Source organism: Girardinichthys multiradiatus, chromosome 15 (assembly GCF_021462225.1).
Source record: "Girardinichthys multiradiatus isolate DD_20200921_A chromosome 15, DD_fGirMul_XY1, whole genome shotgun sequence".
NCBI lineage: Eukaryota > Metazoa > Chordata > Actinopteri > Cyprinodontiformes > Goodeidae > Girardinichthys > Girardinichthys multiradiatus.
Genome location: NC_061808.1, coordinates 34,751,066 through 34,778,914, shown reverse-complemented (window position 1 = coordinate 34,778,914; position 27,849 = coordinate 34,751,066). Strand labels below are relative to the sequence as shown.

Genomic DNA, 27,849 nt, shown 5'->3' with positions numbered 1-27,849 from the left:
AGGAAAAACATTTAAAGAAACACCAAAACTCATTTTCACCAGAATAAAACAGCAATATTTCCCCTATAGGTTTTATGTATATTATATCAGCCCTTTTTTCCTGAGAATCCTTAACTGGAAACTTTTACGGGTGTAGGGTATGTGTTCTTTCATGTGCAGAAAGTATGTTGAAGGTAATTTCTCTATATGTTTAGTCACAAGCTACCACCTTGTGTTGTTCAGGCCTATAAGCACCTGGGTGTGTTTCCAAGTAAAACCGGCTTTTATTCCACAGAAAATAAACTCTGCTCAGGTTGAGGCTGAGTGAATGAGGGCGGACGAGCCAGGAGTGCATGCACATCTGAATGTGCTGCTGCTGGTATTTAGATGGATTGTTTCTTTTACATCATACAGTATTCATAAGAGGACTTTAATAAACTGTACTAAAAAACAGCAAATATTAACAAGTGGCACAAACTGGTTAAGGTGTCAAAGTCCTAAGGTGTTCATCCCATCATTATAACCTAACTGTACTTAGTAGTAAAGATACACATCTTTGAACTTAGTCTTCAGGTTTTGTAATTTACCTTAAAATCATTAAGATGTTATTGTGTTCAAAACAAGGCTTGACAGTGTTGCCTCACGTTGTCAAGCCTTTAATTTAGCTGCTGGCTGCAGCAACCTTGTTGTGGTTTTTACTTGCCAGAGGTGTTGGTCTCTTGTTTCAGCCTTACTGATTGGATGCATTTATCAGCTCATCAATAATAAATCACTAGGTTTGAAACATGAAATAGCTATTAAAATGTACTAACAAGCAAATTGCTTGTTCCCAAAACCTTGTCAGGTATCATTAGCCAAATAACTCAGACTAATAACCTGGTTTGGGATTGTTACGCTTTAATAAAGATCAGTTACATTTAATATAAATTCTATTCAGTTTAATTCACAGGAGAATGATACATGGATTGCAAAAGATTTGCAAGTAAGAGACTAAAAAGTGTGGCTTGCATTTGTATTAAGCCCTACTTACACAGATAGCCCTAAATAAGTTCAATGAACCCAACTACTTTCAGAAAGCCCCTGATTAGTAAATAGAGTCCATCTGTGTGTGATTTCTGAGATCTTCTATGAAGGTCTCAGAGGTCTATTAGAGAACATTAGTGAACAAACAGCACCATGAAGACCAAGGAACACAGCAGAAAGGTCTTAAGGTTGTGGAGAAGTTTAAAGCAGAGTTAGGTTCTAAAACAACATCCCAAGTTTTTTCAGTCTGTCATTTTAAAAATAGAAAGAGTATGGCATAACTGCAAACCAACCTCAATACAGCTGCTCACTTTAACTGACAGGCCAGGGAAGGAGAGCATTAATCTGAGAAGCAGCCATAAAGTCAATGCTCTGGAGGAGCAGCAGAGATCCACAGCTCTACAAATCTGGCCTTTATGACAGAGTGACAAGAAGACAGTGATTGCTGAAAGAGAGCCATAAGAAGAGGTGTTTAAAGCCACACAGGAGACAAAGAAAACATGTGCAACAAGGTGTTCAACAAGCAAATCAGGTTGGATTGTATTAAATGCACTGGAGATATCAAAGAACATGATCCTCACAGTGCTACTGGCTTTGTCCAGATGACAGTGGGTTTGTTGAAGCAGGTGTTTGATGGCATCTTCAACTCCAACTCCACAGCGATAAGCAAACTGAAGGGGGTCCTGATAGTTTACTGTTTGCTTACTCAGGTGGGCCAACAGGAGTCTCTCTAGGACCTTCATAATGTGAGATGTTAGGGCAACAGGTCTATAGTCATTGAGTGGGTGAGTTTTCTTTGGTAACGGAACAAGACAGGAGGTCTTCCACAACACTGGATCCTTCTGGGCCAGGCTAAGATTGAAGAGGTTCTGCAGAATCCCACAGAGCTGCTCTGCACAGGAAGTCTGGACTTTGGGGCTGGAGGCAGGACCTGGGTTCAGTCTCTTCAGCTGCCTTTTCATCCGACTTCTTGAGACACACAGGTGGAAGGGGGAGGCAAAGGCAGAAAAATGTTTTTTTCTACAACAGGAGCTACTCGGTTACAGGCAAACATAGGAAAAGAGAAGAAAAACTCAGCTTATCTCACTCCTGGGGTAAATGTGAGTTCCATGGGTGAATGAATAATTTAATCATAACGCTGATTATATAAGGAGTTTGGACTAACTGAGGTGTGTTGGAGCTTATCAGTCAATGCTTTGTTTTCATGCCTCTTTATGAAAATACACTTACAAGATGAAAGATGTCCAAACGGCAGAGAACAAAGCTTTCCACAAAAATGTGTGCTTGGGGTTTGGTTCAGCCCTGATAGGATAAAATTCTGCCAATGCTTGTTTTACAGGTGAACAGAGAGCTGGTCTGCGTGTTTGTTCGGATCTTTGCAGAGGTTGCAGATCTAAGAATAAACCATGCATAAAGTGTGCAAACAGTGTAGGCAGCTGGGGATGACTCTGGCAGTGGTTCCAACAGGGGGTGTAAAGCAGTGCAACCCTTTTTTTCCATTCTGCTCGGTACTGCCACCTTTCACTTTTCTGGGTTAACCCTCAGCGCCGCCTATTTTGATTTATCTGTTTCCACTACTTCTTGCCGCCAACAGAGCAAGCTTATTTTGGGGAAACTGAAAATACTGTGTGGTGACTTCTGAGAAAGAGGCAAACCAACCAGCTCAAACATTGTAAGGACTGTGGCAAGTGTTGCAGTGGCAGCTGGAACACTTTGAATACATCAGTCCAGGCTGAAAGCAAGAATAATATGGCAGCTTAAATCAAAAACCAAATTGTTCTGGGTAAACTGGTTTGTGCACAGACATTTGGGGGGCAGGTGCTCAAGTGGAAAAAAAGGGCACCTTGTGTGGCTGTCGGTTGCCTTTGTAGTGTGAGATTTATTACAGGCACAGCATGAACATAATTTATATGTATTACTAAGCATCCACAAAACAAACTGTCCTGTGGGTTGAAGGGAAATGACCACCCAGAAGAAAAAAACTCAAAACAAGAATGCATTTGACAAAATTCTTAAGATTAATAAGGCAAAAAAAGATTGATTTAAAGTTAGATTACTGATTCACAACCAGCCTTTAACCTGAACATCCTGAGTCAAATTTGAAACTTGTTATTCTTCTTTTTTTTTTTTTTACACACTGAGCACAACGTGTTTGTCTTGACTATATCATTCTGTACTTTTATCACAAAATGTCTTCTGCACCAAATAACCTTATGTTGTAGCAAAGCAGGTTACGCTGCCAAATTTACCAGGTAGGTCACACTAAATGAGTTATCTTCAGAAATGTGAGTAACCAGTGACCATTCTACAGTGAAATCAAGAAAATGAGTTAGAAAATCTTTATAGTCAAAATGAAACCAACATCAGAGAATATGATCATAAGAAGAATCATCTATACTTCTGCATGTAGCCAGTGTGATACTCGTACTCGGCGTCTTCCGCTTATCCCTCACTATGCACTTGAGCCTGCCAAGTCTGTCCGGCTTTCTCCTCCTCCAGCGGATCCAACTCACCACCAGGTGATGATCAGTGGACAGCTCAGCCCCTCTCTTCACCCGAGTGTCCAAAACATGCGGCCGAAGGTCTGATGATACGACAACAAAGTCGATCATTGACCTCCTGCCTAGGGTGTCCTGGTGCCAAGTCCACTGATGGACACCCTTATGTTTGAACATGGTGTTCATTATGGACAATCCGTGACTAGCACAGAAGTCCAATAACAAAACACCACTCGGATTCAGATCGGGGAGGCCATTCCTCCCAATCACGCCTCTCCAGGTGTCACTGTCGTTCCCCACGTGGTCGTTGAAGTACTCCAGCAGAATAATGGAGTCCCCGGGAGGGGCACTATCCAGCACCCCCGACAGGGACGCCAAGAAGGCCGGGTACTCTGCACTACCACTCGGCCCGTAGGCTGAAATGATAGTCAGAGACCTCTCCCCAACCCGAAGGCGCAGGGATGCAACCCTCTCATCCACTGGGGTAAACCCCAACACGAGACGGCTGAGCTGGGGGGCAACAAGCAAACCCACACCAGCCCGCCGCCTCTCCCCGTGGGCCACTCCAGAGTAGAAGAGAGTCCAACCCCACTCAAGGAGATGGGTTCCAGAGCCCACGCTGTGCGTGGAGGCGAGCCCGACTATTTCTAGTCGATATCTCTCGACCTCCCACACAAGCTCAGGCTCCTTCCCCCCCAGCGAGGTGACATTCCACGTCCCTAGAGCCAGCCTAAGCATCCGGGGATCGGGCCGCCGAGGTCTCCACCTTCGTCCGCCACCCAATCCTCTTTGCACCGGTCCCTCACGGTCGCCCTGCAGGTGGTGGGCCCACTGGGGGATGGCCTCACGTCTCTCGTTCGGGCTTGGCCACCAGGCGCTCTCCGACGAGTCCCGACCCCAGGCCTGGCTCCAGGGTGGGACCCCGGCTCCGCCGTACCGGGCGACGTCACGTGCCTCAATATTTTGTTCTTCATGAGGGATTCTTGAACCACTCTTTGTCTGACCCATCACCTAGAGCCTGTTTGCCATGGGAGACCCTACCAGGGGCATTTAGGCCCCAGACAACATACCCTCTAGGATCATTTGAGCACTCAAACCCCTCCACCACGTTAAGGTGACGGTTCAAGGAGAGGCCAGTGTGATATATGACAGAAATTATTCTTAGAGAATAAAAATTAATGAGATTGCAAGTCCTGAGAACTGATAAGATGTCTGCTATTTAGATAAATAAATAAAATTTAAAAAAATAAAATACTCTGATCACATCATCATTTTTACACACACAGAAGTAGAAAATACAACTTAGCCTACATGCCCCACATTTACTGAACTTTATCAAAGGTATTTTAGTAGTGTATGAATTGTAACGTTAACCAGCTCATTTGGCCATTTTTGCGATAAAAAACAACATGAGTCAAACAGAAGTCATCATGGACCATTATAGCAAATGTTATACGTACATCTATGAGATAGATTTGAATTTATTTATTTCTTCTAATTTAATCTAAGAGTTAAATCGTAGACATTCTCCTGGCACATGGTGGCGGCCATAGAAGACATAGCTGGTAAAGGTATGCCATTGATCGGCCTGTTCTGTTTAGATAAAGTCAAGTCAAGTTTATTTATAGCTCTTTTCAGCAACAAGGCACTCAAGGCGCTGTACATACGGAAAAAAAACTACAATGATACAGAAAATCAAACAACAGAGGTCATTAAAAAAAATTAAGAGAATAGAATGATGGACAAGAAAATGAAAGGAAAATTGGACTGAAAACGTAACTAATAATGTTTAGATGGTCCAGTCAAAGGCCACTCTAAACAAATAAGTTTTTAATCTTGATTTAAAGCAACTTAAGGTTTCAGCACTTTTACAGTTTTCTGGGAGTTTATTCCAGATTAGTGGAGCATAAGAACTAAAAGCTGCTTCTCCATGTTTAGTTCTGGTTCTGGGTATGCAGAGTAGGTCTGGGTGGTTGATACACTGACAACAAGTCTGTAATGTATTTTGGTGCTAAGCCATTTAGTGATTTATAGACTAACAGAAGTATTTTAAAGTCTATTTAAAATAGAGTTTGTGCTCCGGTGATTCTTTCTTAGTTCTAGTGAGGACGCGGGCAGTAGCGTTTTGGATCAACTGCAGCTGTCTGATTGACTTTTTAGGCAGACCTGTGAAGACACCGTTGCAGTAATAAATTCTACTAAAGATGAATGCATTAATTAGTTTTTCAAGGTCCTGCTGAGACATTAGTCTTTTAGTCCTGGAGATGTTCTTTAGGTGATAGAAGGCCAACCTAGTTACTATCTTTATGTGTCTCTGAAGGTTCAGGTCTAAGTCCATCACTACACCCGGGTTTCGAGCCTGATTGGTGGTTTCTAGCTGTATTAACTGAAGGTGTGTGCTAACTTTTAAACGCTCTTCCTTTGGTCCAAAGATTATTACTTCAGTTTTGTTTTGATTCAGCTGAAGAACATTTAGGCCCATCCATGCATTGATTTCTTCTAAGCATTTACCCAGCGCTTGAATGGGTTCATGGTCACCTGGTGACATCGTAACGTATAGCTGTGTGTCGTCTGTATAGTTATGATAACATTTGTTTGGTGAAACGATTAAGTGTGGTAAAAACAGAAGAGGTGGTGATTATTTTTTACAGCACTGTGCTTAAAAGGGACAAATTCAGCTAATTTTAAGGTCTTACAAAGACAACAAAATGCAAACCAATCCAGATGTAAACAAATCCACCGTGGTGCTAAATCACTACCCTCATGATCAATAGGCAGAAAGATTATGAACTAAAGAAACAAGGAAAACATGCATAAAAATGTTGAAGATGTTTATTGTGCTTGAAATCCAATTTAAAATGTAACTTTTCAGCTTAATTTGCCAGAACATAATCTCTGTAAATGAAAATGTTTAACAGCTGTCATAAACTACCAGATAAAGCCCTAAAGAAACACCTGTTTGAAATTCATCAAGAGCCTGCAGATAAGGATATCAGCTGTGACATTTGGATATAAACCTCGGGTCTAGAGGTGGGTGGAGGGAGACACCAGTGGTTTCCCTCAGCCGTGTGGGGACACACTCCACCCAGCAACTTTCCATGCCGACATTTAATGAATACAAAAAAAAACCCAAGAGTCAGTGGCGGGTGGGATCATCTGCTGCCTTTGTTCTAAATGTGCCACAGACACAAGAGGAAGATGCAGAAAGTCAACAACACTGCGATGGGGAAGTCTGTCATGGTATAAAAATGCAAGGATTAAATATGTAGAACAGTTCAGACAACTTCCACCTCATAGTGAATCTATCTCCGATTCAGAAAAACTACACTTCTTTAATTTGTTTATCTAGAAATTGCTCAGATGGTGTCACTTTTGCTTTAAGGTGGGGCTAAGTGATTTTACACGAAAGTTATGAAAATTATATCAGTAAATCAAGAGCAGGAAAGTTCCCTTGCCTTTCCTCCCTCATCTGACTCTGCTCCTCTCTTTATCCTTGGACTTCCTGGGAGAACGACTGCGGCTCCTGTCCCTGTGACCTTTATCACGCCCCTCCTTCCCGTGTTTGAGCCGGGACTTGCCATGTTTGTGATCTCGGTCTCGTGATCGTGAGCGGGAGCGCTGGCGGCCTGACTTTCTGTCGCGCCTGCTCTCCTCGCTGTCCTGGAAACGTGAGGACAGACAGCACAAAGAGGAACAATAAGGATGTCAGGGAAAAGCTTACAGGGTCACTTCAAAAATGGACCAATACGGACTCTTTCCTCTTTTTATTCAATTTCGAACATCTAGGAAAGACTTTTCCACGTAGTTTATTATTTTCCCACTTTCACATGAATTTTAATCACTTGTACAATAGGTTTAAACATTTAGACGTTTCTACTTTTACATCCCTTAAGGAAGTGAGGTGAGGCTTCTTGGAAATTGAATGAAACAGTAAACGTTGATATGAAAGAGAATAAAGGAACACAAGAAACAAGGAAACACATTTTTCACAGGAGAATTTGAACATTTGTCAGCTGGTATCATTCTTAGGAAACCCTGAGGTCATAAAATCTACAGGAGCCAGTAAAGGTCTGCAGACGGCCAACATGCCTCTGTATTCATGTTTCTAAAACCTGACTGGCGTTCCCATCAGTGACATTCCAAAGTAGGCCAAACTCCTGCAGATCAGTGACACAAGACAGAATCACAAAGCTCCACATTTGCTCAAACACCACTTCCTTACAGATATGTTGGCGTGCTCATTCTGCAGCACTCAGAACATTTTAATGACCAGGAAGATATCCAAGGTGAACAGACAGCTTCAGAAATAATTAAAACGCCTCCTTGTTTAAAACATCGTTACAATAAGACTGTAATAACAGTCAACATGCTGCTGATTCTTACACACCACGTCTAAATATTGTTATCTCTTTTTGCTTCAGGATTCCTCAGCGAGAGGCCTTCATCCAACGCTTAACCCAAACGGTCTTAACTGCTGGAAAATAAAATACCGTCCTCATTAAGATATGGCATGTTTTTCTGGTGACACTGCACCGCTGTGTCCCTGGGAGCCCAGAACCACATTAAACAGATACTTAACGAAATCCACGGTTGTTTATCTGAGCTTATCAGAGCACTCCCATGCAACAGTGTAGCACGGTGGTGGAAGGCTGATGACATGGGTTTCTGTTACCACCAACAGCCTTGTCTGTTTCTTTTTCTTTTTCTTTTGGTTTAGTTGCAGGTGATGGGATCATTCCACTGGTGGCTCAACCAATCCCTGAAGAGGCCTCCTTCTTTAAATGTCCTTCCTCACAGGAAAGGCACGGCTGTCTTTGCCTCTTTACTGGGTGTTTTGATGGTTTTGACATGGATGTTGACTTTATGTGAGCTAAAAGTTTTTGATTTTCATCTTTGTTTTAAAACAGAGCTAAACAATAAAACACTGTTCTGTTAACCCTACAGCAACTAGTTGTAATGTTATCACCTTCTAATAATCCAGATAGATTGGTGCACATGTCTGGAAGCAACACTAGTTCTCACAAGCTGTATAAAGTAGCTGGAACGATGAAAACAGGGAGAACATAATAATACCTGCAAGCTCAGAACATTTAGGCAATGTTAAAGGTGCTTTTCTGTGAATTGACCTTGTGCTTTTTGGATTTCCTGCTGTCTTCATCGTCTGAATGATGATGATGCTTCTTGTGTTTCTTCTCAGAGTGCCGATGGCTGGTGGTCTCCTCTTCGTCCTCAATCAGCAGGTCATACTTAGAGCTTTATAAAAAGTTATGGAACCCTAACAAGGAAGAGAGGGGCAGTGCAGACAGGTACTGTAGGTATAAATCAGATTGATATGAAGTAGAAAAACAAAACATTCCCAGGCATCTTAACCCAGAAGGATACTCTTGTTTAGGCTTCATTTGATCTTTGAGAGCCACTTTGGAACGGTTCTCCAGGTCCTTCTCGTAGGCTTTGAAGTCATCTTTAGTGTATTTCCCACCTAGAACACAGATGCAATAAGAATGATCAGCTAACTTAAAGGGGTAGTTCAGACATTTTGACACGAGGTTCTGTTAAACACATAGCAGCTAACATCTCATGTTCAGTAGATCTTCAGTTTAGTTTAAATCCAGATTAGTTGGTTCTGGAGGTTGAAGCTGATGGCTAGTCTGAACACATCAAACCTTTAAGCCTAATTTGTCATCTACAGAGAAGTCAATAACTATATCCACAGGAAACAGAGTGAGTTCTCACAAGTGATGGAAGTAAAGCAATGCAAAAATATTATAGCAGTTTATGTGAATCCTATTTTATGGATTTTTTTTCTCTTGCTTTTTTAATGATTAATTGTTCTTTCCTTTTATATCAGACTGATCTGCTTACTGGAACAGTTTTACATGTCCCACCTTCATCTTGTGCTTCACACAGGAAGGTCATGATTGGTGCACACCTCCTACCTACATTTCCTATGTAAACAATCAAGGACCTAAATGAAGGCAACACAAAGACATCTACTGCAGCTAAGATGCTCACTGCTTCTAAACTTTAAAGAAATTCACTTTAAAAATACTGAGTTATCCTTTTAAAGTTAGAGAAACAAAAAGAAAGCTGTAAAAGCTGCAGTTAATTGGACAACACTATGTCATTTCTACAAAGAGGAAAATATTAAAAATCAGGCCTCGGCATGAACACCTTTCCCTTTCCATTTGATCTTTGCAACAGACTGGCTGAAGTCCACATGGATCCGTCGGTCATCAATTAGCACATTGTCCATTTTGAAGTAAGCCTTCTCACAGTCTTCCTCCTGTCAAGGAAATAGGTACATATATGGTACATTAATGATAAGTTGCAAGTAAAAAAACAAGTTAATATGATCAAAACTCAGCTTTAATTTCACCAATTAGACCATGTGTAACAACATACCTCCCATTTCAGATACAGCTGCATAACCTAACCTCATTATATTCTGCTACTCAGTACCTGCTGAAAGTATAATCATCAATTTCTCAAAACCTCCTGCCATCAGATTCATGCAAGGACACGCAGGTCTGGAAAAGCAAAAACCAAATGATACCGGCTGTCAAGTTCAGGAACCCAGGATAAAATCATGGTATTTATATGGAAGGAGGAAAATGAGCTTTATTTTAATGAGATGTACCCCTGCTGCACTTCTCTCTTCTCTTCCTTTTAAAGGAGCCAGGTCATTCTGGCTTCTCTACAAGAACCGTTTGGTACATCAGCAGATGCCACTGGCCAAGAATGAAAATCAACATTACTCTAAACATAGCACCCTCTAGTGGTTTCAATATGCAATGCACCCAGCTGTTTCAGACGGTGGTTTTTCTGTTTCATTGTTGGGATGAGTTAAGACAGAAGGTGAAATCGCTGCAGCACCATTATTCCCTAAAATCAAAGGTCCAAACAGTTCAGCACAGAAAACCAAACTGTGCAAATATGAAGATCCCCATTATCTCAAATAATCGACTCATACAAGATCTAAGCATCGCTGGCAAAACAAGAGGGAGTTCCTCGACATCCACATTTACAACTCCTCAGGTTTTATTTCTACATGGTGCAGCAGGTCTAGAACACACCAGGTACATGTGTGGATGTGTTGCAACATTTATTTACTTCACTTTCACTTCTCTGTCATAATGGCTCCAACAATCTCTAATCAACTTGTCATAAAAAGAACAAACTTAGTTTATGACGGATTTCCAGACTTCACATCCTGTAGGGTTTTTCCACCTCATATATTTCCATTATAAAAACCAAACAGCAGCTGAATGGAAAAACATGATGTTATCAACTTATATTTCCTCGTGGTGTACCAGGACAACAAAAAACACATGAAGTAGAATAAATAGTGGACTGCTAGGTCATGCTAATAACATCAGTGTTACAACAGCAGCCACTTTGGCCCATTTTTTATTTGAAGTGTTTTAGGAAATCTAACCCAGTTAAATCATGTCTAATAAAGCAGAGCTGAATAAACGACTTGCTTTGGATGCTTGACCCCAGGTACCTGAACGCACCAACCTTCAGCGCCTCTGCTTCTTCAAGCTTCACCTGCTTCCCACTCATTAAAACACATGTATTCTCTATTGGATCTACTGGCTTTCATTCCTCTTCTCTCCACCTGGATGTGCGAGCTATCCAGTGGGTTGTACCGCAGGATGAATGCAGAATTTATATACGTATATAGTTATATACACAGTTATATGTAAACAAATCCACGTCATCTGTTTTAGTCACGTTCACACTGGATTTTCAGGGCAAGATATAAATTGCAGCGTTTTTGAATCAATCAAATGCCTTTTACAGGGATTCCCAACATTTTCCTGCCCAAAACCCAACTTTTCCAACCTCCAGATATCTCTGTCCAGTCTGGACCATGCTTAAAGCTTAAGAACAAAAATGTACTGTAATATTTCCACCGAAATTAGGCTGTAAATACGGAACCTGCAAAAATCACAGACTAAAAGAAAGAAAGAAAGAAGCACGGTAGACTGGATTGGCAAACAGATAGAAGGACGGACAGATTTTTAGGACCATTGAACATGACAGGTCAGGCGACAAAAGAAGGACCTGCTTATTTTAGATGATCAGCATTAACTTATGGTCTTATTGGTGTACAGGGTTGATGCAGCTCACCTTTTCAAACTCAATGAAAGCGTAGCAGAGGGAATCTCCAGTTTTCCAGTCTCTGATGATCTCACAACTATACAGAACAAAGTCAGGAAATCACAGAAAATCACCGCAAACTGCATGCACAAAAAAAAGGTAATTCATAAATAAGTAAAAGCCTGTTTGGTAAAACTTCAGAGGCTGACGTCACCTTTTTATGGACCCAAAGCGAGAAAAGATGATTTCGAGGTCCTCATCTGTGGTTACTGGGTTCAGTTTGCAAACAAACAGAACGTTCTCAGGAGGCTTGACATCTGCATCAGGAAGGTCACCAACCTGCAGGAAAGGTTAGAACACTCTCAGGTTGTATCTTCAGTATGTTCAGCAGAGGACAGAGAGCAGATCTTTGTCTCACCATCTCTAGCAGGATGGCCTGAGTCTTGGCTTCTTTCTCCTTCAGCCTCTCCTCCAGCTCCTCGGCCCCTTTCCCATCTGCATCTTCGATTACTTCATCGGCTCCAATACGACCACTCTGCGTATACATGGAAAACAACTGTGGCTCCCAATTGTAGTATTTATAGTCATTCAGATTTGTCTGAGGGCCCTGAGCCTCTTCATTACTGCCATAACAAATAACACTGCTGTTCTCACATCTAGCTGCTCTTTGGTGGGCTCAGGTGATCGATCTGGAACTGGCAGATCCGGAGGGTCGTCGAACGGATCATCCAGGACTACTGTGTGGTTTATCCTGCATTACAATGACAACTCCTCATGATTAAACAATAAAATCCTATAATCAGGTGATAAAGTGACAGTTTTTGCACAGTCAGGTGTGGTGGAGACAGACTTTTGATGTCCAGTTGTTCAGTACCAAGGAAGATGTTGGGAGGTAAAGGGTCAGAACATTATTGTATAAATGGTCTTAACACGCCCCACACTCCCTTCCTCACTGCCTCAGAAATACATATATTTGCTCTATTCTAATCTTTTTTTTTTTATTAAATAAATTATTGGATGTACAGACACAAATGTACATATTTGTTCTTTTTATTTCTTCTAAATATTATATATTTATATATAATTTTTGTACGCTGTGTTTTAAACTAAGTCAAATATTGTGAGCACAAACAAATCGAGCTGATTCTGATGTAGCTCTATCCATCCTCCCATCAACTAGATTTCTTGTCCCTGCGGAAGAAACCAGCCCCACAGCATGACGCTGCTACCACCATGTTTCACAGCAGAAGTGGTGTGTTCGGAGTAATGTATAGTGTTGGTTTCCTGCCTTTTGTATTTAAGAGCTTCGCCTGCCTCTTACTGACAGTGCTGTCTCCTACCTGGTTTGTGGCAAACTGACAATGGGAACAGCTACATTAATACTGAGATTAAATTACACATAGCTGGGCTTTTTTTTTAACTCACGTGACTTCAGACGGATATTTTACCTGGATTATTATGGTGGGATTTAAGTCAATTGGTCTGAATACAAATAAATTCCACAAAGTCTAGATTCTTTTCTTAAAAATGTCCTCCAACTTTATACGTATGAACTACTTTACTTTGTGCTAGTCTATCATATAAAATACACTGAGGTTCGTGAGTGCAGCATGACAAAAGGTGGAACAAGTTCAAGCGAATGAATACTCTGCAGGTGGAGCTGGACTCAAATGTGGCCCTTTCTGATATAAACCAACCCTTTGCTCCAACTCACCTGATATCCTGAAATGGAACAAAATCCTTGTCAACAAACGACTCGTTGATCTTGGTCAAGACATCCAATCCTTCTGTAACTTCTCCGAACACAGTGTGGACTCCATCCAGATAATCCAGGTTCTCCCCAGTTGTGATGAGAAACTGGGAAGGACAGAAGAAGCAAATGATTCCCATGGTATATCAGACAGGGTCATTTAAAAATAGCTATGTTTTAAATATGAATGAACTGTAAGTTCTCCAAATATGCTTCTCAATCACCTGAGAGCCATGCTGATCATTTCCATTGTTCACCATGGAAACCGTCCCCTTCTTCCTGTGTTTGATGCGCGGCACTTTCTCCGTATCAAAAAAGCGCGCCTGGTCTCCATAAAGTTTGCTGTGAATCCAGAGCACAGAAAGGTTTTCATGGTACTAATCCTGCTTCCCAAATATCTCAAATAGCTTCCATGACTGACCAGTAGACAGATTCGCCTCCACGGCCTGTTCCAGTAGGATCTCCAGTCTGCAGAATGAAGTCCCTCTGAGAAAAGGACAGAACTTGGAATCATTTTCTTCATGACAAACAGTTGGTCATACCAGGATCATTGAACATACAGTAACATTTTAGATATTTCTGATTTACATGACTTTTTTCTCAATACAATATTTGATCATAATTAGTATTTATCTTAATTCTCATATGATTTTTTTCACCTAAGGTTCTGATGTTTCCATTTTTTTGCACTTGCTCCGAAGTTCAGATACAGCTAATTGTAGTAATTTAGCAATATCTGTTTTTTAACATTCTACCAGTACTTCGTTGTATATGAATGTATTAGGAAGTGCCCACAAAAAGCCCTGTTTTCTTTCCTAGTTTCTGTGTAGAATTACCAAGAAATGGTTATATCTTATTCTTCTTCTCTAAGGTTTCCATAATGACAATGCTTTCTGTATACAGCATTAGATATTAAGATTATTTAGCTGGACATTACACACATGATGCATCTCTTAAATCACATCAAAATATTGTCAGTTTTATAGCCGTTCTTATGAAGGTTTGCCTTTTAAAATCCAACTGAGAATAAAGAAGTTATAAGCTAAAAAATAATGTAAGGACTAGCACAGTATGTCACACTGAATGAAAGTGGCAAATTTTTATTTTATTAGAGCTAACCAGATGATAAGGATATTTTCTAGCATTTCTGATATTTTTCATTTATATATAAATATACTTTTTAGCCACTATTGCTACTGACTAGACACACAACCATACAGGTGCATCTAAAATAAATTTGAATAATGCGTAAAAGTGCAATGTTTTTTGCCAGTCATCTCAGAAAGTGAAACTCATTTATTATATAGAATCATTACACATAGAGTGAGGTATTTGAAACCTTTATTTCTTGTAATTTTGATGATTATGGCTTACAGATAACGAGAACCCGAAATTCAGTGTCTCGGAAAATTAGAATACAGTAAAAAAGTGCATTATTGGACACTCATGATGCCACACCCTAATCAGCTACTTAACTCAAAAAAACACCGGCAAAGGTTACCTGAGCCTTAAAACTGCCTCTCACTCTGGGTCATAGGTCACACTATCATGGAGAAGACTGCTGAATGGACAGATGTCCAGAAGACAGTTATCGACACCCTTCACAGGGAGGATAAGCAACAAAAGGTCATTGTATCCAGGCATAGTCGCAGAAAATTGAGTGGAAGGTAGAAGTGTGGAAGAAGTGTGGTGGGAAAAGGTGCACCAAGTAGGAAACCCCAGCCTTGAGAGGATTGTCAAGTGAAATCCATTCAAGAATTTAAGGGAGCTCCACATGGAGTGGACTGAGGCTGGACTTAGCAAGCACCGACAAATTCAACACATGGGCTACAAATGTTGCATTCTTCATGTCAAGCCACTCCTGAATCAAAGACGTCAGAAGTGCCTAATGTGGGCTAAGGAGAAAAGGAACTGGAATGTTGCTCAATGGACCAAATTCCTCTTGAAAGTAAATTCAGCATTTAATTTGGAAATCAAGGTCCCAGAGTCCGGATGAAGAGTGGAGAGGCACAGAATTTATGCTGCTTGAAGTTAGTGTGAAGTTCTCACAGTTAGTTTGTGGTGCCATGTCATCTGCTGGTGTTGGTCCACTGGGTCTTCTGAAGTCCAGTCAATGCAGCCATCTATCAGGAACCTCTAGAGCACTTCAGCCACAGGCTGATCGCCTCTATGCCACGGTGCACTGACGCAGTAACTCATGCAGTAGGAGGCCCAACCAAGTATTGAGTGCATAGAAATGGGTAAAGTTTTCAGAAGCCTGACATTTGTGCTTAAAACATAATTTTTTTTATTGGTCTGTGATATTCTAACTTTCTGAGACATTTAATTTTGGGTTTTCTCTACCTGTAGACCCTAATCATCAAAATTACAAGGAATAAAAGCTTGAAATATTTTTCTCTATGTGGAATGAATTACTTTAAAATAACCGTTTCACTTTCTGAAATGACTTCCGAAAGATATTGCACTTTTAAGCAATATTCTAATTTTTTGAGATGTACCTGTATTTTCCAATCTGTGTTGATTCTCCTTCCTAAAGAAGACTGAATGTTTTTCACAGTTTCAGACAACAGCTCTTCTGTTGAGGACATGTTTTCTGTCCACCAGCCAATTGTAACAACTTTCTGGAGAAAAAAAAGCCATTTATGACAACAGTGCATGGTTTCTACACAGACTGGAAAAGTATGGAATTTGATTTAGGTTATTTCTAGATCTGAATCCTCCATTCATTTGTCCATCCACCAAACCATCTACCTGTTTGTCAAAATATTCATCAATTTGTTCTCCATCAACCAGCAAGCTACCCATTAATCCACACACTCATCTATCCATCCAGTCATCTGTTTTCCGTCATCCCCCTGTCTGTCAGTCTATAGATCCATCCTCCTTACAGGCTCTAGTTTTTGTAGGTAGTTTTGAAAGCCTGACCATTGGTATACATATCTACCGTAGTTTCAAAGTGAATCTGTGTAGTTTGACTTACTTTTAAAATTGTCTAAAAAAAAAAAAAGGACTAAGGTATTTGGAAATTGAAAAGTATATGATTTTGACATGAAAAACGCGGAGGAACCTTGACAATACCATTTCAGATTTTAGGTGACCAGAATGTTCAGCTTTTAGATTAAACTGTGATGTTGGTTTTACTGTGGTTATTCTGCTATTTTACATTTGATAAAAGAACCCAAGGCAATCATTTCCTTCACCATCTTCACCAATCTGTATCAACAATAGTAGCTTTGAATGTAATCTTGTTTGGGCGCCCTCCTGTGGAGGCTCCCTGATACGGCACATAGTTAGCAAAAAAGAACAGATTTGACAATTTCAAATAAGAGCGTTTAGTTTTACCTGCACATTGTGGATGAGACAGTAGTTGTAGTATTTTATTTTGCATAATTTCAGGAAGCTTAGGGAGGCTGAAAGAGAGCAGAGTTTTAGATGCACCAAGAGTTAATATTAGCACATGATGTGTTTGGCGGTAAATTATAAAGTAACTTCTTACAACTGCGTAGAAGTGATGGATAAAATAAACGCTGTAACAAGGTAAAGAAACCCTGAATGAAACGAATAGACAACACACTAGCTAACCACCCAGGCTAATACCGCCATATTCTGTAAATCCGCGCCTAAATGTCTCGCTTAGATATGAACGGGCTAATAATTTGACACGTAGTTCTGGTTAACTGTTCATATAGTCTTACTTTTAGGTCTTTCCTCTGTGAACAAATCAATTACAATATCCCCCAGCGTTGTTTCAAGGAGCACCGCCATACTGACGTTTGCACGTCTCGCGAGAAAAACAAAAGAACATTCCGTACGCATGCGCAAGTCCGTAGGTGTGCGCAGCGGTTTTTCCTGAGTCTCGTTTTTTGTGGATGTGAGCTAAAACCAGAGATGGCGAGTCCCACAGTTTGTCTGGTTGTTCTTCTTTTAGTCGCCGAGTCAACGACCAAGCAGCTGAACACGGTAAGAGCTAAAGAGGTGTCATGACTGATGTTAGCCTTGGTGTTAACCTTTCTGCTTAAATGGAGCTGTCCGGGCGTTTCTTCTTCTCACTCTGAGTTATTTATCCACGCAGGAAAATATCTTGATTAACGTGACAACAGGAACACTTCCAGACACCAAGCTACAACAGTCCAACAGCTTACAGGTAAATTTATGGCCACAGTGGGAATAATCCAGGTTCCTAAGCTGGGAAATCAGGAGATGACCTCATGAGTCATTCCTGTGTTTTCTTTTTTTTTTCCAGATCAATTTTAACATCTCAGTGGGCGAAGAGCAGGTGCTGGTCAATGAGATCCCAGTGGAGCTTTTCGGAGTCACCAGGTTCAACTGCCAGGCTCTTCTCTGTGAGTTTTCCTAACTTCTCCTTGAAGCCTGGAGAGGAACATGTTAAAGCATGAGTGGAAGACCTTCCTGTAATCTTTTTAACTGGTCCTGAATAATGGCTCCTCAGGCTTCCTGAACACTTCATTTGACTTGTCTGTCTTATTTTTCAAACCAATCAGGTGAGAGTAGGGAGAAATTCGGCTTTCAGCTAATATCTCTTTGGAAATCACCTCATAGCTTCTAATACTTATTTCATTTGTGTTGACGTGTCATATTTTAGTTTTAGCTCCAATAAAAGCCTAGGACTGCTTTTATTGGTTGCTATGCTTTCCTGAATTTTCACATTCTTTCTGATGTTACCATCCCTCTTAATGAGCTTTATTATCTCAGCTATCATCATATATAAACTGGCCCAATTTAATACTGGTGTACAGCTGGAATACATAAGGCGTGTAATATATCAGTGTAAAAGTAAAAAATACCCCGATCAGAGATTTTCAGGGTGATTGCTGATTTGTCTGTAAATCTCTGACCGGCCAATACAGAATTTAAACAACTGTGATCTTTTTATGAGCTATAAATAACAAATGCTATCCGCATATATTAAATATTTGTCTTAATAAAATATTTGCAGTAAAATAAAACTGATTAAAAACAGCAGTACAAAGTTACACAGCTGACTCTCTTCTTCATCATTTAAAATCTACAAATACAGTAAAATCCTCCGGGTATTAAAGTATGTTTCCTTTACATGACACATGTAAACTATTTTCAGCGTTTTTCCACATCCAGCTACTTGATGTTGACAGTTTTAGTTTGTTGATGAAAGAAGTTTATTAATGCCTCTGTGGTGCGTTCCAGTGGATAACAGCAATGGAAGCAGTGAGTTTGATTCGGGGGACTTGCTGTCGACCGTCACCCGTGTGATGGTGAGCCAGAACAGGCTGTTCAGCGACTCCGATGAGGTTGTGGCTCTTCAGGTGTTCAGTGAAGTGATAGAGTTGGAAGGCAAAGAGGTAAAACCTTTCTCTCTTATATGACATTTGCAAAACCTATAAAATGCTTCTTGATTATTAACTGGAAACAGCTGATAAGATCCCCTCCGCTGCTCCAAAGTGTGTCCTAGATGTTGAGGGGCACTGTTTGGTTCACTAAAGAAAACCATCCTGTGGCTGCCCCAGAGAAGCCGCTCCAGTCTTTACCTTCTCTTTGTGTCTTCAGGTCCAGCAACCTGACATGTGTGAGGTGAAAATACTGATGAGCCCAGACTTCCAGAAGCTGGCTCAGTTTACCAACATTTACCCCATTGGACACAGTGAGATCTTTAGGATTCCCAGAGAAAATGATGTGGTTGTCACAGATCCACCAAACTCTAGAAGAGGTTTGTTTTTCAACCCTATTGCCTATTTCTATTGTCATACGTTGGTGCAGTTTGTTTTTGTCTCATTACCTCCAACTGAAATCAGATGAAGAACAGCTGATGTCTCAGACCACCAGCCAGTACCCCCACACAGAGAAGCACTCAGAGACCACGCAGGAGGAGATTGCAGCTCCAGGGAAGCTTCCAGAAACTCCACTGCGTATGGACCCCGACCTGCTGTCTGATGTCAGATACAGCAACGAGTTTAAGGACACAGAACCAAGCCCGTCGGATCAGAACAAGATGGGCAGCCCACCCAAGGAAGTGACATCATCCTACTCTGTAAGTTAAACTGGAACTGCTACATCCACATGAGGGCAAAGGTGTGTCCAGGCTTTTCTGTTGGAGGTTGCTTTTATTGGTTGGGGACTGACTGACTGTTAAAGTCCTTAAAATGAGACTTTTACAGAATTTTAACTCTGGCATTTTGTCAGAAGATGTTATTTTGCTTTACAAGCTGATGAATACAATCACACACTGTGTGTTTATGGACAACAAAAGAATGTTCTTAAAGGAAATCTGCGTTTCCCTTTTTGTATTTCCACCTGTCAGCTAATATCTCCAAACATCACTTGAGGCAGGCATATAAACAGTGTTACAGTGCACACCCCAACCTTAATCTTCAATGTATTTTAGTAATTATGTGACAAACCAACACAACGAAGTGCATAACTATAAAGTGAAAAAAATATTTAAAAAATGCAGAGTTGTATTAGTATTAAACCTCGTTTACCCTTATATCCCTAAATAAATGTTTAGAGGCAACATCTATTAGTCATGCACCCTACAGATAGGGCCATAATGGAAGAGTGGCAAGAATAGGTCCGTTGTTGAAAGGAAGATTAAGTCATATGATTTCCTGCCTGTTGGCCACAGGCCATGTAGAGGCCAGAACAAATATGAGGAAGAAGGTGTTCTGGTCAGATGCGGCCAAAATCGAATTATTTGGTCTATGTGCACAGCACAGAATACTAACTCTGCATATCACCCTGATCACGGCATCATGCTGTGGGAATTATGTTTCCAGCAGGGACTGGGAGCATAATCAGAGTTAATGGGAGATGGAAGTACTCGTACTTGTCGTCTTCCGCTTTATCCGGGACCGGGTCGCGGGGGTAGCAGACTCAACAGAGACGCCCAGACGTCCCTCTCTCCAGACACCTCCTCCAGTTCCTCCAGGGGGAGCCCAAGGCGTTCCCAGGCCAGCCGAGAGACATAGTCCCTCCAGCGTGTCCTGGGCCGTCCCCTGGGCCTCCTCCCGGTGGGACGTGCCTGGAACACCTCCCGAGGAAGGAGTCCAGGAGGCATCCGATATAGATGCCCGAGCCACCTCAACTGGCTCCTCTCGATGTGGAGGAGCAGCGGCTCTACTCCGAGCCCCTCCCGGATGGCCGAGCTCCTCACCCTATCTCTAAGGGAGTGCCCGGCCACCCTACGGAGGAAGCTCATTTCAGCCGCTTGTATCCAGGATCTCGTTCTTTTGGTCATGACCCAAAGTTCATGGCCATAGATGAGGGTAGGAACGTAGACTGACCGGTAAATTGAGAGCTTTGCTTTTTGGCTCAGCTCTTCACCACAACGGACCGGCACAGCGCCCCCATTACTGTGGCAGCCGCACCGATCCGTCTGTCGATCTCCCGCTCCATTCTTCCCTCACTCGTGAACAAGACCCTGAGATACTTAAACTCCTCCACTTGAGGCAGGAACTCAGGACAAGCCACCCTTTTCCGGTCGAGAACCATGGCCTTGGACTTGGAGGAGCTGATCTTCATCCCAGCCGCTTCACACTCGGCTGCGAACCAGTTTCCTATTATATTCTTACCAGTAAATAACATGAAGTTTGATTTTTTTATTTTATTTTTTTCCCTTCTGTTATTTAATGATAGTGTATACAGTATAGACCAAATGTTTGGACACACCTTCTCATTCAAAGAATTTTCTTTCTTTTCATGACTATGAATATTGTAGCTTCACACTGAAGGCATCAAAACTATGAATTAACACATGTGGAATTATATACTGAACAAAAAAGTGTGAAACAACTGAAAATATGTCTTATATTCTAGGTTCTTCAAAGTAGCCACCTTTTGCTTTGATTACTGCTCCACACACTCTTGGCATTCTGTTGATGAGCTTCAAGAGGTAGTCACCTGAAATGGTTTTCCAACAGTCTTGAAGGAGTTCCCAGAGATGCTTAGCACTTGTTGGCCCTTTTGCCTTCACTCTGCGGTCCAGCTCACCCCAAACCATCTCGATTGGGTTCAGGTCCGGTGACTGTGGAGGCCAGGTCATCTGGCGCAGCACCCCATCACTCTCCTTCTTGGTCAAATAGCCCTTACACAGCCTGGAGATGAGTTTGGGGTCATTGTCCTGTTGAAAAATAAATGATGGTCCAACTAAACACAAACCGGATGGAATAGCATGCCGCTGCAAGATGCTGTGGTAGCCATGCTGCTTCAGTATGTCTTCAATTTTGAATAAATCCCCAACAGTGTCACCAGCAAAGCACCCCCACACCATCACACCTCCTCCTCCATGCTTCACGATGGGAACCAGGCATGTAGAGTCCATCTGTTCACTTCTTCTGCGCCGCACAGACACGGTGGTTGGAACCAAAGATCTCAAACTTGGACTCATCAAACCAAAGCACAGATTTCCACTGGTCTAATGTCCATTCCTTGTGTTCTTTAGCCCAAACAAGTCTCTTCTGCTTGTTGCCTGTCCTCAGCAGTGGTTTCCTAGCAGCTATTACCGGAGATGTCACTGTTTAATCGACCGTTTTTGCCGAAACGTGGGGAACTTTAACCTTATCTTGACTGACAAATCACTTTCGCACACAATGAACACAAAACGCTCTCTCTTCATCTATGTGGATATTTATTAATCTTCACCTACTCAACATGCAAAATTCTACATAACAAGGGTAACACATCTAACTAAGCAAAAATAAAGAAAAACAGCAGTGGGTGTGTATTGAATCAACCAGCAGTTATGGCAAAATTGAGAATATGACAAAGAGGTGTGGTGGAGAGTGGAGAGTGGGGGGCGCAGCTCCAACTGTAACTCAGTTATCCTGATCATAAAACTTCCCCCAACTCCTGAGCAGACAAAGGGTTATAAAGCTTTTGGCGGCAAGCTAGCGAGCAGTGAGGTTGGAGACAAAGGAAAATGGAGACTTTTACCATGAGGTTATTTTAACAGTCCAGTCTTACAACCCACCTGCTTTGACTCTCAGGTGTAAAACACGCACAGAGCTAGGAACGCAGCTGCTCCAGATATCAACATAACACATCAAAGTTTCAATAACAAAGTTACATGTACATATTATTCAGAACACATGAGATTCTAACTAGCGATTATCATCGCACTACAACCTCTGACCCTGCCCAGGCCTTCTAATAAAAAAATAAAAATAAAGGATGGGTTTTACTTGTTGTCTTCCTTCTGGGGCAGCGAGTGAGAGGAAAAAGGGGGGGGGTTTGAAGCGTTGCTGCGCGTCCACAGTTAAACTCCAAGAAAGCGGACAGTCCCCGTCCTTTGGCCTTCTTGACGAAAAGGAAAAATAGGATCTGACCATCAGCAGTCGACTAGGGATGAAACACGATGGCGGTTCGTTTCCTCGAACTCCGTGTTTTTAGTTACGTGTTAAACTCATGTCTTCGATCAGCAAAGTGAAATTTCTGGCCTTCCTAGTCCAGAAACCTCAGTTATGAATTGTTCGTTGGCCAACGAGAGAGAATAAATGAGATCCACTCAGGACTCTTCTTCTCCAGGTGATGCTTCAGATGTTGGTGATCGGGTCACAATCTCCAGCTGAAGACGTATGTTCAAAATGGGCGCCTTCCTATATAGCGTCCTGTGACGTCAGACTTGGGACGCCCAGTCATATCAGTCGCAATGCTCGATGGGATATGTAGGAGCGGGCTGTCCTGGATACAAAATGGCCAATGCCATTGGAGAGGCACAGTGACGTCCAACAACGTGCAGATAATCCCATACTCAGCAACAAGTGGTCCAACAGTAGTAATCAAAGCAAAAAGTGGCTACTTTGAAGAACCTAGAATATAAGACATATTTTCAGTTGTTTCACACTTTTTTGTTCAGTATATAATTCCACACGTGTTAATTCATAGTTTTGATGCCTTCAGTGTGAAACTACAATATTCATAGTCATGAAAATAAAGACAACTCTTTGAATGAGAAGGTGTGTCCAAACATTTGGTCAGTACTGTATGTCTGGAACCATCTGGAACAAATACATATATCTTGATTTGTTTCCTAATTAAATTAGCTAAAACATTGAAAGCAGAGAGGCAGGTGTCGTCTGCAAACTGCAGTGATAAAGTAGGGTTGGATGTTGTATCAAGATCATTTATATCAATAAGAAACAATAAAAGGTCCCAATGTGGTTCCTTGAGGGACACCAGAGTCTGTTATATTTTTACATGACTAAAAGCCATTCTAAGAAACATATTTGAGCCACTTATGAACATTTCCATGAAAACCATATTCAGTCATCCAGCTCTACAGAGACTGGGTCTGGGCACCCCTGGTCTAATCTCCATGTTCATACTCTCCTCAGGCCATGTGTCAGTGGGTGGAGCAAGCGAGGGAGCGTCTACGGGACTTCTGCTATGAGTCCCTGCCCATCTTCTTCCTAGTCATGTGGGTGGTTGTGATTGGTGTTGTTGGATCAGCATTCATTGTCAAGATCTTGGACCTGTTCTTCCCGGCCTGTGAACACAAGTGAGTGTATTTCTTAAGACGTGATCCTGGAGAATACCTCATGCGTGTTCCTATCTAACAACCTTCTTTGCCGATCTGTTCCACAGGCACATTTTCCACATAAACCCCATCACTCTAATGCCAGAGGAGGAGAAGCTCAGTCTGCTGGAGAGTGCAGAATTAGAGCCACCTGAAGAAGATACGAAGCCTTGAAGAAGAGCAGGCTTGGCCCAGCTCATTTTGTTTCTGATTTGCAGTTTGGTTATGGCCTCTGGTTCTGTTCCCTGCTTACAGTCAGACCTGTGACCAATGCTTACCATTTCAATTCAGTTTACTGTTTAGTCTTGGCACCTGATGAAGGTGACCGTCAACGTATATCTCCCAGTGAAATGACCAAGTCCACCATGGGAGCAGTGGTGGACTTTTTTAATTAATTAGCTTCCAAAACATGGGGGAGGAATTGAGGTTCCGTTTAATTTGCTCCAAACATTTCATTCTCAAATATTTCACCACTATAAAAGGAATCTTACACACTTCTGCAACGACTGGAAATGCAGAAGGCCTGGTGTGTTTGTTACCTCTGTTAATGACCGACAGCAGCAATAATAAACTAAACAGTTTCTTCTGGGCTTTTTAAAAAGAAATGGTAATTCATGATGGGTTACCTCTTCCCATGTTTTTCTGTTAAACACTTAATTTTTTCAGTATAAATGAAGTTAGCGTATTTATCTAAACACAGTTCCTTTAAAGCCAGTGGAAAATCAGGCAAATTTAAAGCATAAATAAAGAAACTCCCGACAGTGATCATGTGATACCAAAACAATGAATCTTTTTTGTAAAGTTTTGTTTCGTTTTATTGGTATGTCTTTTTAGTGGTTGTAGTCACAAATGGCTGATGTGCAGCACTGTACGCTTAACAGAAGAGAATAGAGATGCACCGATCAGGCTTTTACTGGCTGTTAACAATTACCGCTCTCCTTTGACCTGCTGATTCTTTTTTTTTCTTTTTCATTGTGACCCATAAAAAAAACAAGTGTTGCAGGTTGGTAGTTGAGTGCAGGAGAACGTCCAGCAATCGCCCTTATTTATCCATTAAAACATTAACCATTGTTTTTGTTGAGCTGGAAAAAGTGCATTAGAAGAAGATACATTTTGAAGAGTTTTAATTTTGATGTATGTATGTATATATATATATATATATATATATATATATATATATAAATAAATATGATCAGAGCCTATCAGCAGAAACTTGTCCGACTCCCTGGACGACTGATTGGTTCATCAATCTGATCCTACTGCACAGCTGAAAACTTTGAATGCAGTACAATAAATAGTTGTTTTTATTTGCAAGCAGGCAGTGCCTGCTCTTCTGTCGCACTTTAACTGGAAATCATTAGCGGTGAAACAAGGCAGCCCTTTGAGACAAATCTATGCAGATCACTTTCTCGGCATGTTTCGTGTCACAATTTAGAAACAGTTGAATGTTATTACTGAGAAGCAGCTCCTTGTGAAGCCTGCTGCACATCTGTGAGGTTCTGCTGATTGTTCTGCACAGTGAGGAGGAGGGGTTTGTGTGGCACTAAAGTACCAGTGTGTGTTGCTTACTGTACATCCAGGAAAGTATTCACAGTGCTGCACTTTTCCCACATTTAGTTACATTACAGACTTTTTCCAGATTGTATCAAATTAATCTCTTACCTCAAAATCCTGCAGACAATACTCCATTATAACATGTGAAAGAAGTTTGAAATTGTTACAATTTTATTACAAATAAAAAACTAAGAAATCACATTTCTATTTAGTATTCACAGCTTTTGCTTAATCCACCTTTACAGCCAAATTGCTGAAAACCATCCCCATAGCATGATGCTGCCACCACCATGTTTCAATGGTATTGGTCTGGTGATGAGCATTGCCTGGTTTTCTCCAAACATGACACCTGGCATTCAGATCAAAGAGTTCAGTCTTTGTCTCATCAGACCAGAGAATTTTGTTTCTCATGGTCTGATAGTCCTTCAGGTGCCTTTTGGCAAACTCCAGACGGGCTGCCGTGTGCCTTTGATGAAGGAGCAGCTTTCATCTGGCCATTCTATCATACAGGCCTGATTGGTGGATTGCTGTACAGATGGTTGTCCTTCTGGAAGGTTCTCCTCTCTCCACAGAGGAACAATGGAGCTCTGACAGAGTAACCATGGGATTCTTGGTCACCTCCCTGACTAAGGACCTTCTCCCCTGATCGCTCAGTTTACACGGCCAGCCAGCTCTAGGAAGAGTCCTGGTGGTTCCAAACTTCTTCTTTTTACTAATGATGGAGACCACTGTGCTCATTGGGACCTTCAAAGCAGCAGAAATTGTTCTGTATCCTTTGACTTCATGCTTGATGTTTATGCTCTGACATGCACTGTCACTGTGTGAGACTTTATATAGACAGGTGTGTGCGTTTCCTAATCATGTCCATTCACAGAATTGACTCCATTTAAGCTGTAGAAACATCTCAAGGATGATCAGTGGAAACGGTAGGCACCACAGCTCAATTTTGAGTTTCATGGTAAAGGCTGTGAATACTCACTTAAATGTGATTTTAGTTTTCTATTTGTGATAAATTTGCAACAAACTTCTTTCTCATGGTCATAATGGGGTATTATGTGGAGAATTTAGATGAAAGAGATTCATTTGATACCATTTGGAAAAAGGCTGTAACATAACTGAATGTGGAGAAAGTGTAGCGCCATGAATACTTTACAGATGCACTGTACATTGAAAAAGACAAATGAAGTTGATCATAATCTTCCTGCATGGTGAACACAAAAGAACTCTGAACAGATGTAAACTACAGAACAAGATGAACCACAAAGTCATTATTGAAGTGACTCAGCACTTGGTCTGTATTTGCCTGTGAAAGCTGGGCAGATGTTGCTAATCTCATGTTCTGTAATCTAGAGTGCCTCAGATGACCCATTTCTTCTCATCACTGTTTAACCAGGCTGGTGTCTTAGCAATCTAACAGGCTGTTAGTCCGACGCTAACATAAACATGCTTTTGTCTATTCTTGTTCCACTTTTCAGTAGAAACTGGCAGTTTTTACTTGGATCAGCTGAGATCACCAGTCTGGACAGGACTCTAAGAGCAGGAATGCATGATGTTTGCTCTTTAGAAAAAAACATGCATGTGTTGTGTAGCCAGTGAGCGTGGCAGCCATCCCCAAACTAAATCAGCTCTTATGGCAGGCAATATGGAAGCATGAATTTTTAGAGATTTTGCTGAAAAATGAAACATTTGATATAGCTCTGTTCAATCTGTATTGCAACTGGGTTGTGTTTTGGGGTTGGAACCTGGGCTTAATAAATGCTTTCCTTACAGTGACCCTGTTGACATGTGTTCTGTTGAACCTGAGCTTGTGCTGAAACAGACACATGAGACTCTTCAAGGTCTGGTTCTACAGCAGGAGCTGCTTTAAGGGTGCAGACGTTAGGGCTTTCAGACCACCTAACCCTCACAGCTGCATTTCAATCTCATCAAAAAATACTATTCACAATTAAACTTGTACAAATTCATTACTTAGATGGATATAAACCATTTATTTCTGTTTATTTTAATGACTGGCTCACAGCTAATGAAAACCCAAAGTTCAGCTTCTCAGAAGATGAGAATATTACACAAGACCAAAAAAGGGTTTTTAATATAGAATTAAGGCCTACACAATCATGAAAAACTGCTGTGTTGACAGATTTTACTGACACCCTCTACAAGGAGAGTAAGGCACCAAAGGTTCTTGCTAAAGGAGCTGGTTGTTCGCAGAGTGCTGTATCCAAGCATATTAAAGAAAAGTTAGGTGTAAGGAAAAAGTGTGGATGGAAAACATGCACCAGCAACAAGGTGAACCTCAGCCTTGAGGACCTTCACAAGCAGTGGACTGCAGCTAGAGTCTGAGCTTTTAAGAGGCACCACACAGACACATCCAGGTCATTGGCTTCAAGCATCACATTGCTTTTGTTAAGCTACTTCTGGACCAATATCAGAAGCAT

General features: G+C 41.4%; 2 protein-coding genes across 3 annotated transcripts; one reads left to right on the top strand and one right to left on the bottom strand.

Annotated features, from left to right (window-relative positions):
* Positions 1 to 6,314: 6,314 nt before the first annotated feature.
* ppil4 (peptidylprolyl isomerase (cyclophilin)-like 4) lies at positions 6,315 to 17,180 on the bottom strand. Of its 2 annotated transcripts, XM_047387116.1 has the most exons (14): positions 17,049 to 17,180; positions 16,696 to 16,763; positions 13,775 to 13,839; positions 13,578 to 13,695; positions 13,318 to 13,460; positions 12,258 to 12,354; positions 12,022 to 12,138; positions 11,818 to 11,942; positions 11,634 to 11,700; positions 9,672 to 9,783; positions 8,883 to 8,979; positions 8,627 to 8,753; positions 6,956 to 7,160; positions 6,315 to 6,732 (listed from the first exon to the last, which is right to left on the bottom strand). In XM_047387116.1, the coding sequence occupies exons 1-13, from the start codon at positions 17,167 to 17,169 to the stop codon at positions 6,966 to 6,968; spliced, it is 1,452 nt and encodes a 483-aa protein (XP_047243072.1). In that variant the 5' UTR covers positions 17,170 to 17,180; the 3' UTR covers positions 6,315 to 6,732; positions 6,956 to 6,965. The 2 variants fall into 2 exon arrangements, with proteins under 2 accessions (XP_047243072.1, XP_047243071.1); XM_047387115.1 differs by having other exon boundaries at positions 6,315 to 7,160.
* ginm1 (glycoprotein integral membrane 1) lies at positions 17,148 to 27,187 on the top strand. Its single transcript, XM_047387117.1, has 8 exons — positions 17,148 to 17,313; positions 17,426 to 17,497; positions 17,597 to 17,696; positions 18,538 to 18,692; positions 18,898 to 19,057; positions 19,143 to 19,378; positions 23,679 to 23,842; positions 23,929 to 27,187. Exons 1-8 carry the CDS (start codon positions 17,242 to 17,244, stop codon positions 24,032 to 24,034), a joined length of 1,065 nt encoding a protein of 354 aa, XP_047243073.1. The 5' UTR covers positions 17,148 to 17,241; the 3' UTR covers positions 24,035 to 27,187.
* The last annotated feature ends 662 nt before the right edge of the window (positions 27,188 to 27,849 follow it).

Bases quoted from the DNA above. Each gene is read 5' to 3' on its own strand.
- ppil4 (XM_047387115.1), bottom strand. From the start codon at position 17,169: ATGCGTACGGAATGTTCTTTTGTTTTTCTCGCGAGACGTGCAAACGTC. The intron at 13,461-13,577 runs GTGATTGAGAAG...TGTCCTTCCCAG, and splicing joins ATGATCAGCATGGCTCTCAG to TTTCTCATCACAACTGGGGA. The intron at 11,943-12,021 runs GTGAGACAAAGA...CCTTTCCTGCAG, and splicing joins AGGCCATCCTGCTAGAGATG to GTTGGTGACCTTCCTGATGC.
- ginm1 (XM_047387117.1), top strand. From the start codon at position 17,242: ATGGCGAGTCCCACAGTTTGTCTGGTTGTTCTTCTTTTAGTCGCCGAG. The intron at 17,697-18,537 runs GTGAGTTTTCCT...GGTGCGTTCCAG, and splicing joins CAACTGCCAGGCTCTTCTCT to TGGATAACAGCAATGGAAGC. The intron at 18,693-18,897 runs GTAAAACCTTTC...TTGTGTCTTCAG, and splicing joins TAGAGTTGGAAGGCAAAGAG to GTCCAGCAACCTGACATGTG.